The following is a 13,022-nucleotide window of genomic DNA, read 5'->3' on the forward strand; positions in this document are numbered from 1 at the left end:
AAAAGGAACAATAATTTATAAAGAGAGATCAGGTATTTCGGTAAGTTAACTGGAAAAAAAAGAGTGCGTTAGCCAAAATTGGAGTAGAATAATTTATTGGCCTAATTCCAAAAAAAACATCAACTTTACCTTGAGTGACAATTTTGGCTCGAACATTTTTTTTGTCTCATAAAAAATTACAAACTTTCATTTAAATATCAAATTTGGCCCGAAAAATTTAAAAATTTCACATCATGAGGGCCAAATTTGTGAATAGAGCAAAAGTTGATGTTTTTTATTGAGACAAAAAAATGTTCGAGCCAGAATTGTTATTCAAAAGAAATGTTTGTGCTTTTCTTTTGAATTAGCCCCAATTTATTTTCTGAAGTTTTTGGCTGCCATTTGATTTAGTCATGAAGCAAAATCAGCCAGAAAAATTGTCTCAATCTCATCCATCCTGGTCCTCTAGTATTACAGTTCTCTGGAACGTTAGATATCTCACTTGAGAGTTGAGACTCCTTGATATGTAAGGCTAAACCCTATCACGTGATCTCCTCTAGAATTACTTACATTTCTCTAGGAAATTAGCTTGTCGATATTCCATGCTGCTCTGATGTAGATCTTACAGGAGAAAGGGGTGATGTTTTTATAGATCTGTATCGGTCAAAATGTTTCGAAAACGTCATGTTCGACTGTTAATCATTCAAATTTCAACATGTAACATTCGGCATATGCAAAGTGGGAAGTGAACAATGTGCAGGCATAATTTTTCTCCATCAAACAGTCCGTTCCGCATTGGGGGATCCGGGCTCGGCCGTAAGGGGTCCTTGGCCTGCCCTTGAGACCCAAGTCCAAATGTCCTGTCCTAGGTCCGAGCTTTAGGGTCTAGTCGTATTTTGGAAAATGATTTCTGATTTTCGGGAGAGGCAATCATTTTCCTTAAAAAAAATTTGTCGAAATTTTTTTCTGAATTCAAGTATAGGTTTTCCATCGATTAGGAAAAGACTTTCTATCGACTTATTTTTCTAAGAGATTTGATCACTGAAAAAATGAGAAAAATATTTTCTAAGCGTAAATTCCTACAAGACATAGGGACCTCCAAACATCTTCGGATGTTGCTTACTTGCCTTCATCCTCATTAGTAAGGATCAGCAAAACTGATAATGAAATTATTGTAGTCCACAGAAAAATATAGAGTTAATATCACGAAAAATTTCAAATTGGTACATTTGATATATTTACTATAAACTAATTTTTTTACCATCAAAAACCTCAAAATGGTACACTTATGACGCGGACCCTAGAAGCCGAGATCCCAATCTTGGGCATAGAAGTATGGAGTCTAGCCTTGATGAACCTGGGCGCAAACACCGGCACTAAGCCTCGAGCCTGGCCTCAATGGATCCAAGCCAGGGCACCGAAGCACGACCTCGATGGACTCGAGCTTGGCCTCTATAGGCCCGGGCCAGGGCAATAGGGAGCCAAGCATGGGCATCGGATTCTTGGGCTCGACTTCAATGGACCCAAGACTAACATCCATGCTCGTGCTAGGGAGCCGGGAACTGGGCTTGAGACTCCAATACTTTTGGCGGGTTTGTGAGATTTTTCTTACCAAATAATGAAAAATATTTTCCAATTCATCTTCAGATTTTAGCCAAATATCGGAAAATATTATCATTTTCTTGAAAAATGACTTTCCGAAAAATATATTTAAAAAATATTTTATTTTTCATAAAACAAACAGAGCATTAATGTTGATATATTTTGATTTTTTATATTTTGGTCAAAACGTATTTCAATTTTTAATGGGTCGAAAAAGACTTCACTCCTTCCTCAAACTGCGGAACAAAACTGGTGGAGAAGGAACCACATCAGTCCACTGCGAACCTCTGCCGATGGCGTCGCTGATCGCGAAGCGCTCGAGCTCCTCCGTCCTCGGCGGCCTGAGGATGGCGGCGGCGGCGGCGGCCAGACCCTACGCTTCGATCGCGGTCGGCGGCGACATAGTCTCCGCCGCGCCGGGCGTCTCCCTCCAGAAGGCTCGGAGCTGGGACGAGGGCGTGTCCTCCAAGTTCGCCACCACCCCTCTCAAGGATATCTTCAAGGTGGGTGGTCTTCGATTTCTTGCGATTGCTTCATTTGCAGCGGAAGTTTAGTATCTGAATTTTACTGATTTGCTTGGCCTGGGCTTCATCTGGACATGGGATTTCAGGGCAAGAAGGTTGTGATTTTCGGTCTCCCGGTGAGTGAATTCTTCACTCTTTTATGTTTGTAAATTTGTACGAAATGATTGAGCCCTTCTTTTCTTCTGGGCAGTGGATTCATGTGTGTCAATTGCAGCAAGCAATGTCTTCCTTATTTAGTGCTAACTTATTGGCGAAGTTTGCTCTTTTCCCTGACATCTGAAATGGGTTGAATGCAACTGATGGAAATCGTTGCAATTGTTTTTGAGTGGCTTGCTTTTGTGTTCTTGCCGTCTCGGTTGGTGTTATTGTATGGAGGCTTGAATAGATCGGTAGATATGTGCCTAGACTTTACCATGGGAGAGTCATGTTGTGCTCTTTGATTTCTGGAGTTGTTCCTGGTCTGCGTTGCGACAGAACTTATTGCTCACTAGATAGCGAGAGTTGAATTCTGTCTTTTGAACTCTGCAACGTTCTTGTTTCTTAAAAGCTGGAAGGCGGATATAGAAATCTGAACAAGAGCCTAATAAATGACATCGTATTAGAATTCGATTTTTGATGGTTTTATGTGAAACTGTCCCATTCTCCGAATATTGTTGTACTTTTAGAAAGAATAGGTGCTGGGTTTCATGCAGAAACTTCAAAGGCTATGCAGTCCATAATATGAGATTGCATGCTAGTCCACCATGTGTGGGTTCTGTGGTCCACTTACTTCATGATCCCAGCTGCATCATTGAGGAAGGTTTGGACATCGAGGTGACTTTTACTAACTGTTATGACTTCCCACCAAAATCGAATAAAAAAAGAGAAAAGAAATTTGGATTTTAGACAATTATAAATAAGTTTCACCAGACATTAATGTTATAATTCACATACATTTTGATATCGTGGTGTTCAATACTAAATAATAGTCAATCTAAAACACTAAAAGCAAAAAATAGAAATAAGAAGTTAAAAGCATAATTCACCTTGAACAAACTTAGTTGCACAACAAATTAGCATGTTTTGAGAAAACTCTGTTGTTGTCTGTTAATAATGTAGTTTGATGTGATGACATATTTAATCTTCCGTCTTACCTCTTATGGTATTCTAGTTTTATCTACACTGTATCTTTATTTTTTTTAATTTGTACCCAGGTCCCTGATACTGAATTCATCTTGCATCTAATGCCACTCTTGTCAAGAGAACTGTATATGAGCTTAAAACTGTTTATGTCAGTCTCTTCTTAATGATGTTGCATATGCTTTCTTGGAATGCATAATCCAGTTATTGTCTTGCCATTTTAACCTCGGAAACTGAGACACATTAAATGTAAGAAGATTTGACATATTGAAGCTGTAGCTACTGCAAGTCAAATAATAAAGAATAGCGAGTCAATATTTAAGAATTCTTTACTGGTTTTACTTTTTCTTCTCTCTCTTGGTGCTTTCTAATCAAGTTTTCATACTTGACGTCTCCCAGGGTGCATACACAGGAGTTTGTTCACAGCAGCATGTGCCTAGCTACAAGAATAATGTCGATAAGTTTAAGGCTAAAGGCATAGACTCTGTGATTTGTGTGGCTGTTAATGACCCCTACACCATGAACGGCTGGGCCGAAACTCTCAAAGCGAAAGATGCTGTAAGTTGTTAATTTTGAAACCCAATTCTTTGCTTCTAGAGATGAGCTATTGTGTCTGGCTTACATATTTTCTTCATCCAAATATCCTTTTGGCAGTCTTTTCTCTGTTAAATTAATTATGAACAGTTTTGGAATGTTTGAGTTGGTTGAGTTGGGTGTTGAGTTTCTTGCCTTGCCTTTTTGATAATTTCTTGAGGAAAAATTTGATTGTTGTGAAGATTTCTGGTAATGCCTCACATTTACTCCTGCAACTTGTAGAACATCAATATGAGGTTACTTTCTTTCTTTCTTTTTTTTTCAAGAAGATAATTCTCCGTTTTGTCACAACGTCCCTTTTGCAAAACTGTAAATGCACATCGTTAGGACGTGCATTGATCACAATCAGAGGTGAACTGGTGGTAGTAGAGCAGCTAGAATAGTTACCTCAGTTTTATTATTAGCACCATCTTTAAAGAAAGTGTACTACTACAGAAGTTTCCTTGGGCAAAACAATGCATTTCCAGAGATGCAAATGATGCTTCTTTATGATAGTATGTGTATGACACAGTGAAGGAATGCGGTTCATGTATCTATCACAACAAGGGAAGCTTGATTTTTGCCTTGTTTGTGAACTTCTCTCGTCTGTACCTTCCCACATTTTAAAGTGAAAGAAGGCTCTGACATGAACTCGTGCTGTTTGTCCTAAACATAATAGATCGAATTCTATGGGGATTTTGATGCTAGCTTCCATAAGAGCTTGGACTTGACTAAAGATCTCTCAGCAGCTTTGCTTGGACTTCGCTCTGAAAGGTATACCCTAGGCTCTAATAAGTTAATATTGGACATCAAACATCCTTGTTGAATCTCCTTCCGTCTGTCATTTTTACCTTTGGACCAGAACTTTATGGATGAAATGCCTAACTAAATGATAATTTTACCTTTGGATTTACTTTTTATGTAATCAAATGGCTGTTCTGGTGTAGATGGTCAGCTTATGTGGAAGACGGGAAAGTGAAGGCTCTCAATGTGGAAGAAGCTCCATCCGACCTCAAGGTTTCTGGTGCCGAGGTTATTCTGGGACAGATATGAGGCACGTTTCCTTTTTTTGCGATCCTCCGAGAAGCACTTGGTTACTGAGGCCTGACTCTCAGAAAGAATGTCATGGCTAGCTGCTGTGTCCTATCTTGCACAAGTTACATGAGGTTGTCTGTTCATTGATACACTGTTTTATGAGGGGTAGGATGATCACTTGCAGCTTGACTCTCAGGTATTATGATAATAAGCTGATTGTGAACAATGAGAAACAAGGTTTTTGTGCTCCTCCTACACCGAAATGAAAAATTTTATCGATGCTTTTTGCACTGTACAAAGATTGACTAGCCTCAAAACGCCTTGTGGCTCTATCCTCGAGGTCAATTGTCCTTGATTAACGCATTTTGTGTAATATGTGGCATTTGACAGGAGCGGCCTTGCTTTGTTCTCTGTAGAGAACCAGTTAAGCTCAACCACTCTTTTAATTGTGATAGAAGATTCTTCACTTTGATTTGATAATTGGCAGCTGAAGATTTTATTTCACGGGAGTAGTTAAGGGTGGAGTTGAGCCAAGTTGAGTCAACCAGAATTTACTACTTAGCGTGACCACACTCGAATGTTTAACTGGATGTTCAACGCTAGTTCGAACGAGTCTTCTCGAGTTCAAGCTCAACTTGACTAAGTTTTCATCAGGCTCATCTTGGCTAGCGGACAAATTTTTTATCCCCATTGAAATCCAATCTCAAGCTCGAAGTAGAATTTTGAAAGCTCACTAAAGTTGAATCTGTTCTGCTTTTGCCATTGCTATTGAAAAAGATGGGATGTGGGGACGTGGAAGTATTTCTGGATCTTCTCCGTAATGATAGATATACAGCAGCTTTCTAGGCTCAAGCTTGACTCAATCAGTTATTCTAATTCGAAAAGAAAATGAGCCGAGTTCGAATAATCGACAAATCGAGCACAAATAGGTCAGTAGCTTGACTCTCACGCTCCCCACTTAGATGAGCAGAATCATCACTAAGACGAGCGATGCAGAGAAAAGAGGCCAAAAGAGGCATCGATGGAAATCATTAAGGCAATCAAGAACTTACAGAGGACAAAAATGCAGCAATATGCATAGCAAGAATCTCAGAAAAAAAAATGACCATGCAAATAGATCCACCAGAGTTCTGCAGTTATCACAACCTTTACTTATCCCATATCTCTTTGAGCTTGCATATGCGAGTGTCGTTACCCAATCGCAGTTTGTTAAGGTTTAAACCTTGGAAGCCCCCTACAAAATTCTCTTTTTTTGCACAATGGTATCGGGATTTTTTTTCTTTCCTCTCGCACCAGTGTTATGCTTTTACCATTGCAAAACAAAAGGATGAGATGCCAAGGCTTGGAGAAGTGTTTCTGTATGATCCCCATAGTGAAAGACACTCAGCATCTTGGTCTGTCCATAGTAAATTGTATAGGAGGAAATGGAAATATCTTTAAATTCTTGAAGGTGCAAGCGACTTTGTGAATAGAAACATAAGCAATATGAGAATTATCCAATGACTCTTCAATACCCACAAGTACATAGAAAGAATGCTTTCATATGTTAAACAATCAGCTGATGGTTCCTTCACATGAACAGTGGATGCAGGACGCAGAAACCAATGAGGAAGTTGGTTTTCTAACAGTACGTCACTTGCTTCACTTGCCTTCGCACGAGCCACAAGTAGAAAAACCAATATAGCTCACGGCCATCCCACAACACAGCAGTGTCAATGTCTCTCCTGCAGAAATATAAGACGAAAAAAATTTATCATGCTTCCATGTGCAAAAAATAAATCGCCCTTTTGATGCTAAGCAAACAGCTCATGCAAATACATTCCGCAAGAAAATTAAGTATAAAATCAAACTGCAGAAAGAAGGGTGTTGTTACCTGGGTTGGAATAACTTCAAGTCGACCTGGGATATTACCCATGTCATGCAATTCTGCATCTGGACTTATGTTGTGCACTATTTCTGTACCATCTCTAAAAGATTGAGTCAGAAGATCCTCCAGAGAACACTTTTCCCTGGTGGAGAAATTCGAAGTTTCTACGACATGACCAGGGACAGAAGCAGAGGTTCCAGATCGCTTAGGAGTCAGGTCTAGGCGCTCAATAATTCGGGCAACACCAGCAATTCCAGCACTCATCTCACGCTGAACTCCCTTACTCAGCTCCTTGACTGAGCTGTTGCGTGCAAGTATCTTCTCCTTCAAACCTCTAGTGCCCTTTGAGATTGACTCCTTGTATCTGATACACATATATCATAGGTTAGACTCTTCACAGAATAACCATGACAAAAGGTAATTCTCCAGCATTATCAAGTTGCAAAATACTTTTACCTGGCAGTTGCGGAAGAGAACTTAGATTTTAAAGACTCTGAGAAGGAGGAAATTTCAGGTGGACTAGGTTCCTGTGGGCTCTGATGACTGTTAACTCGTACCTGGCTCCGAAGAATTCTGTAAAAAATTAAATGTCGATCATAAGAACATCTTTGAAAACCACTAATCAACAAAGGCACCACTCTGAAAAATCAATCCCCCTAAGAATACCCATACCACACAGGACATTTTCCACAGGTGTTCAACAGATATGAGAACATCCTACAAGGGTGATTGAAGTTAGCACTAGCACATATAGGATGACAAGCTACAGATAATATGTCATGTGATGTATCATCCTACTATTAATCAAGATCATGAAAAATCTATCGACGCTTTCGATCAGCATGAGTTAAAGAAAGATATATCAATAATATAAAGAGAGTAGATTCATCAGGGAAGGCAAGACACTGAAAAAAGTATTCAATTTTCAACTTTCTACCTGCTACCAAAAGTTCCTCCATTGACTGCAGCACCGGGAGCCATGTTTGCAATAGGAGAGGACATTGGGGATTGAGGACGAATGTTTAGACAGATTGGAGTTCCAGAAGTTAAATCGCTACTAGAAGATTCAACAATTAAACCTTCTTGCCCTTCTGTATTAGTCAGGTGTGAATGGTGCATCCCGGGTGAATTGTCTGGAGAGCTAGAAACACGGACTCTGGAAGAACCAAGTCCAGAGGATCTCTGTCTCTCCCTTCTGCGTACATAATGAGCCCTACTCACTGCAGCAGCTAAATGCTGCAGAACACGCTCATCAATATCTGAGACATCTTGTGAGGAAAGATCCTGTAGGGAGCGTGAAGGGACAAAATAAATACACACTCATCTAATGTGCCTCTAACAACACTTGTGAAAGCATAAGAAAAATGACTCTTATATGTGAAATACTTGTCCGATGCCAAAATCCTCAGGGAAACTGATGACAGTGGTCGGTGAAGGGGTAGATCTGTTCCTCGACCTTCTCTTTCTTTCCTGCTCAACAGCACTGAGAAGCTCTTGGCTACAGAAAAAGGAACATATATATGAGAAGCGGTGCTTGATGAAACAAAAGCTTGAATCAACATGCAAACATCCTATTTGCTTGTGAGGTAGGCTTCCAATTACAAATGCAAGAATAATCCCAAGGAATAACCAGCCACAATGACTACATACCTGCCAGGGTCCTTCAGGGAAAGTAACTGCCAACAGATTGGGCATTCTTTGCTTCTTTGTGACCTGTAAGAAAGTGATCTCAATTATTGTGACTGGGTGATTGCCTGGATGTAATAGATTCACCACAAACAAAGTGGAACCAGAATCCCACACGGTGGGAAACAAGCCAAGAAAACTATAAATCTAGAGTCGAATGATATTAGGTTAGGCTTTACCATTCAAGAATACATTGAAGGTGATATTCATGATTGCAAGTCGTAACCTGTAACAGGAAAAGGATAGAGACGGCCCACTTAAGAAATAACTTCGATTACACAACAGTTCTCCCCAGAAAAAGAAATCATCGGCTGAACAAAAAGAAGTTTAATGCGAAAACAAAATAATTGATGCATCCAAAAGAGAGTGACACGCATTCATAAACAAGTAGTTTTTGTCTCATCCACTAAAGAATGTTTGGCTATTGAAATCTATCATTTCCCAAATATGCACCAGGTATTCCAATAGTTGCACCCAGATCAATAGGACCATACTAGAGGACAGTGCAGCGCAGCCTCAAACAATCAGGCACCCAGTTCCCCCATGACCATACCTTGGGCCGACCAAAGAAAATCAACACCTATCCTGCTCACACTTGCAACACAAACTAACCCACATTTCGTTTCGAATCCGGCAGACCAGGAAGAAACAAATTAACACACCAATGATCCCCAAACCTCCCAGACATCCTGTATTGAAGCAGATGGTGAACTTCAGACCATTGCCATCATATCCTAAACCAGAGGCAGTACGAATCTACCGGATGCAAAACCAAATGCAATTCATCCTCTTTCATAACACGATCCGACACTCCGACAATTCCAACATCATAAAGCTCCCACTACCCCCCATTACGTTCCCAAAACCCCAGAAAATCACTTCCACGACACTGATCCACCAGCGACACTATCATCAACCCACACCATCCCTCACCGTCACACACGCACACGCACACGACCCACAGAGCCAAAAACAACAACGACCACCGACGCAGCGACGGGTAATGATCATACAGTGGCGGGGTCTTGGGAGGTGAAACACTCGAGGCAGATGCTGCAGCCGTCCTCCTCGAAGACGTCGTCGCCGCCGCCGCCGCCGCCGCCGGCAGCAGCATCAGCCGGAGGTGCAGAGGAGGAGGAGGAGGAGGAGGCGGTGAAGAAGCTCGGGGGCTTCTCCAGGGAAGAAGAAGGGAAGGGGGCGAAATTCGCCATGGGAGCTCAACTGGGTCGCTTCACAGGGAGGCGATGGGAGATGGGTCGCGGTGAAGGAGAAGGAAAGCACCCTGGAAAAGCGGAGACGCGGAGGAGAGAGAGAGAAGAGAGAGAAAGAGTCAAAGAAGAGAAATTTATGGGGGAGGAGAAGGAGAAGTGTGGCGAGGGGCGAGGGAAAGAAAGAGAAGAAAGAGCAGAGGAGGAAGGAAAACATCCGATTCAGGCGGTGCTGCTCTGCTTTTTGGTGGGATCAAAAACCCCACCTTTCCTGCATTTATTTCATCATTTTATTTCATTTTCATTTCATCTTACCTTTTCCATCAAATCTCACCCAAAAACAAAAACAAAAAGAGTTCAGCTGTTTCATCACTTTTTCTTTATCAAATATCAAGATTAGGCTCCCTTTAATTTCAATTTAATGGGAGGAAAAAAAAAAGAAAAAAAAAAGACACTGCTTTTCAAAAAGCTGTACCCCCACCCTCCCCTTGGTTATTAAGGCAAAGTAATGTTGGGTGCCATAGATGAATTGCATAATATAAGGGATTGAGAAAATTTTACCCTTGAAACACATGTAAAAATTATTTACTTTTGCATATTTAGTGTGCTTGCAAAAACCATATATCGAACTTCGAGGTTGAGTTTTTGGCTAAAATTCCGTTTATGATAATAAAATCAAGAGTTAATACTGCGAAAATCCAAAACTGATATACCTATGACAAATTTACCCTCCGTTAGATTCTGTTCAATTTTACTGTCAAATTGCTGAGTTGGATGATATATGACAGTTGACGGGTGTACCAGTTTGGGGTTTTACCCTCCATTTGTCACAGGTGTACCGGTTTGTCGTTTTTTGTTGTATTAATCTAATTTAACGGAAACTAACGGAGTGTAAATTTGTCACAAATGTATCAGTTTGGAGTCTTTGGTGATATTAACCCTAAAATCAAATCGAGTCAAGTTGAGTCGAGACGAAATTTGTATAATATATCGGCAAGTCCAATTTGTAGTTGAAGAGTTAAGGCACTTCAAGTTTAGAAAAACACAAAATATCATCGGATCAACTACGCCTGCTTTTTCGACCCACAAAAAAAAAAACCCGCTTGCATTAACTTAAATTGCTTGTGCTCGTTTAGAGCAAAGGAAAGATTTAAATTTTTCACTAATTATAATTGTTTCTCTTTTGCTAACTCATAACCGACAGAAACCCTTTTGTTTTCAAAGCCGCGATTAGATCAAAGGTCGCAACCTACAAGCAAATGATAAGTCAAAATCTTCATGGCTTAAACCCAATTAGGTATGAGACCTATGTGACACATTTCTTGCAGTTTTCATTTATGGGAACGCTACCTGGGTCAATTTTCATTTCTTGCAAAGCTGATTTTGATATATGTGTATACTATAATATAAATACAATATAATATAAAATCTTTCACGAAAAAGTAAAGGTAAAGTTGAGAAGCAATAATAACACCTTGTCCATGTCCATGGCTATCATCACCTAATTATTGCATGTCACCTAAAATTCATACGTTTTTGTTTTTTGGGCTATTTTACTCTTTTCGTCCTCCTCTCGATTTGGCAGTGATGTCACTTCACTTCTAAATCAAGGGTTAAGAAATCTAAATCCATTCACCAACCCCACTTCCCTCTCCCCACCTTTATAACCGAAGCTTTGGAGCTTTTCATCCTCCGTGATCGGACGGCCGCCGGCAGGAGTTCTCCACCTCCGATCCAACGGCTCTCTATTTAGAAAGCATATGAACCGTCATGTCTGATGGAATTCTTTACATTCACCATCCTAACTAAATAATGGCTCCTCGGGATCGTGATAATTTGTGCCGCTTACAATTAAGATCAGCCATTCGAAACTTATTTTATAGATTTACATGTCATAGACCGGAAGTTTTCAAGACCCAACAGATCGTGGAGATGGCCAAGATGACCGGGCAAGCCTTGTAGGTGCCGGCTGCTGGTTCGCGACGTAACAAGCCTCTTGAGTTCCTATCCCGAAAATTATCCAATGACATGGGAATGGGAAAGACTACTGCACTCCCGCATAATTAGGGTTAGTCGGAAGTAATCTTTTGGTTTTCATGCAAAATTCAAAATAGTGTGAAAAAGTTATGTGTAAATCTAAACCTCAATATAAGACTACTATATTTAAAGATTTCAAATATTTTACATTGAAAAAAAAACAAAACGCACCCACTATAAGACTTGAAAAAAGTCGAAAGTAATAATAAAAGAAGAGTAAAACAACACAAAAATTTGAAATTATGTCTACTCTGACACAAATACCCTAACTTTTTTTGTGTCACGAAAAAAACCTGAACTTATACATATATGACATATATACTCTTTATTACAATTCCATTCAAGATATATTTGTCACACTAATATAATCCGGGGTATTTTACGACTCAAATAAAAGTTTGAGGTATTTGTGTCACAATTTAGAGGTTTTAGTGACACAAAAAAAAATTGAGATGAGCAGGTTATAGTGGGCATAATTTGAAATTTTTAGTAGTATTAACCCTAAAAAGAAAAATAATACTCTCCCAGGCAGACATGCCGACATGTCCTATGGAATCTTCTCCTTCGTGAATCCCACGTCGATTTCTTTTTCTTTTTTTTTTCTTTTCCTTTTCTCATTTTTCTTTATATATATATAGCGGGTGCCTAAATAATAATAATAATAATATGGCTCGGAAATTGAGGTCAAAAAAGGGTGGGGGAGAAAATTAAAATAAAGGAAGGGACACAATGAGGTCATCTTGAACGAGTGTGAAAATTTTCCCAAAGCACGAGGATAGAAAGTGGGGGGGAGAGTGTATGGCCCAACGTGCGAACTCCTACGGTGACGACGAGTCTTTAAACGAATCTTGACTTTTCGCAACAGCTTCGTGGGAACACGTTGGCTGTCCATTGGACCTTTCCACAAAAGTTACGGCCGTCAAAAGGTGAAAAAACTGGGCGAGTTAAATCGTGGAAAAAGATGTGCTTCAACCCCGGTTTGGATTTTTTTACCTTTTCTGCAGGAGATCCCGCCGTAGAAGGTGGTGCTGCGATTTTACTTTTTCTTTTTTCTTTTTTATTTTGGGAAATATTGTGTAGAGATTTTGGAAAGATGTTGTGCGGCTTGTCGCCGCCGGGGCAAAAGGGTCGGTCGGCTGGCCATCGCGTGCCCCTCGTAGCGACCTCGGCGAGGGTTCCCGACCCTGTCGCACATGTCACCGCCCCTATCCCCTCTTTTTTTTTTTTTGAATATGTGCATCGGAAGTCCTAAAACCTGTTACGAAGGTGCAATCCAGTTCTAAAAATTTCAAAAAGTGCAATCAAATCCTAAAACTTGTCAAATTTGTGCAATCGAATTATTTTATTAACTCTGTCCAATTTGGTCAATGGAAAATGTTAACGCGACTTTTT

The 13,022-nt window shown here is 40.1% G+C and overlaps 2 protein-coding genes across 2 annotated transcripts; one reads left to right on the forward strand and one right to left on the reverse strand.

Moving 5' to 3' along the window:
* Positions 1–1,799: 1,799 nt before the first annotated feature.
* On the forward strand, positions 1,800–5,131 carry LOC130135817 (peroxiredoxin-2F, mitochondrial-like). The gene is made up of 5 exons (XM_056305593.1): positions 1,800–2,084; positions 2,192–2,221; positions 3,624–3,782; positions 4,477–4,571; positions 4,745–5,131. The coding sequence occupies exons 1-5, from the start codon at positions 1,875–1,877 to the stop codon at positions 4,848–4,850; spliced, it is 600 nt and encodes a 199-aa protein (XP_056161568.1). The 5' UTR covers positions 1,800–1,874; the 3' UTR covers positions 4,851–5,131.
* Positions 5,132–6,255: 1,124 nt separating this feature from the next.
* Positions 6,256–9,826, reverse strand: LOC130135815 (E3 ubiquitin-protein ligase RHF1A-like). Its single transcript, XM_056305592.1, has 8 exons — positions 9,399–9,826; positions 8,565–8,611; positions 8,350–8,412; positions 8,086–8,197; positions 7,637–7,983; positions 7,156–7,272; positions 6,706–7,063; positions 6,256–6,556 (listed from the first exon to the last, which is right to left on the reverse strand). The coding sequence occupies exons 1-8, from the start codon at positions 9,594–9,596 to the stop codon at positions 6,545–6,547; spliced, it is 1,254 nt and encodes a 417-aa protein (XP_056161567.1). The 5' UTR covers positions 9,597–9,826; the 3' UTR covers positions 6,256–6,544.
* Between the last annotated feature and the right edge of the window lie 3,196 nt (positions 9,827–13,022).

Source organism: Syzygium oleosum, unplaced genomic scaffold, assembly GCF_021117445.2.
Source record: "Syzygium oleosum isolate NSW1041296 unplaced genomic scaffold, Sole_v2.1 Sole_v2.38, whole genome shotgun sequence".
Classification (NCBI taxonomy): domain Eukaryota; kingdom Viridiplantae; phylum Streptophyta; class Magnoliopsida; order Myrtales; family Myrtaceae; genus Syzygium; species Syzygium oleosum.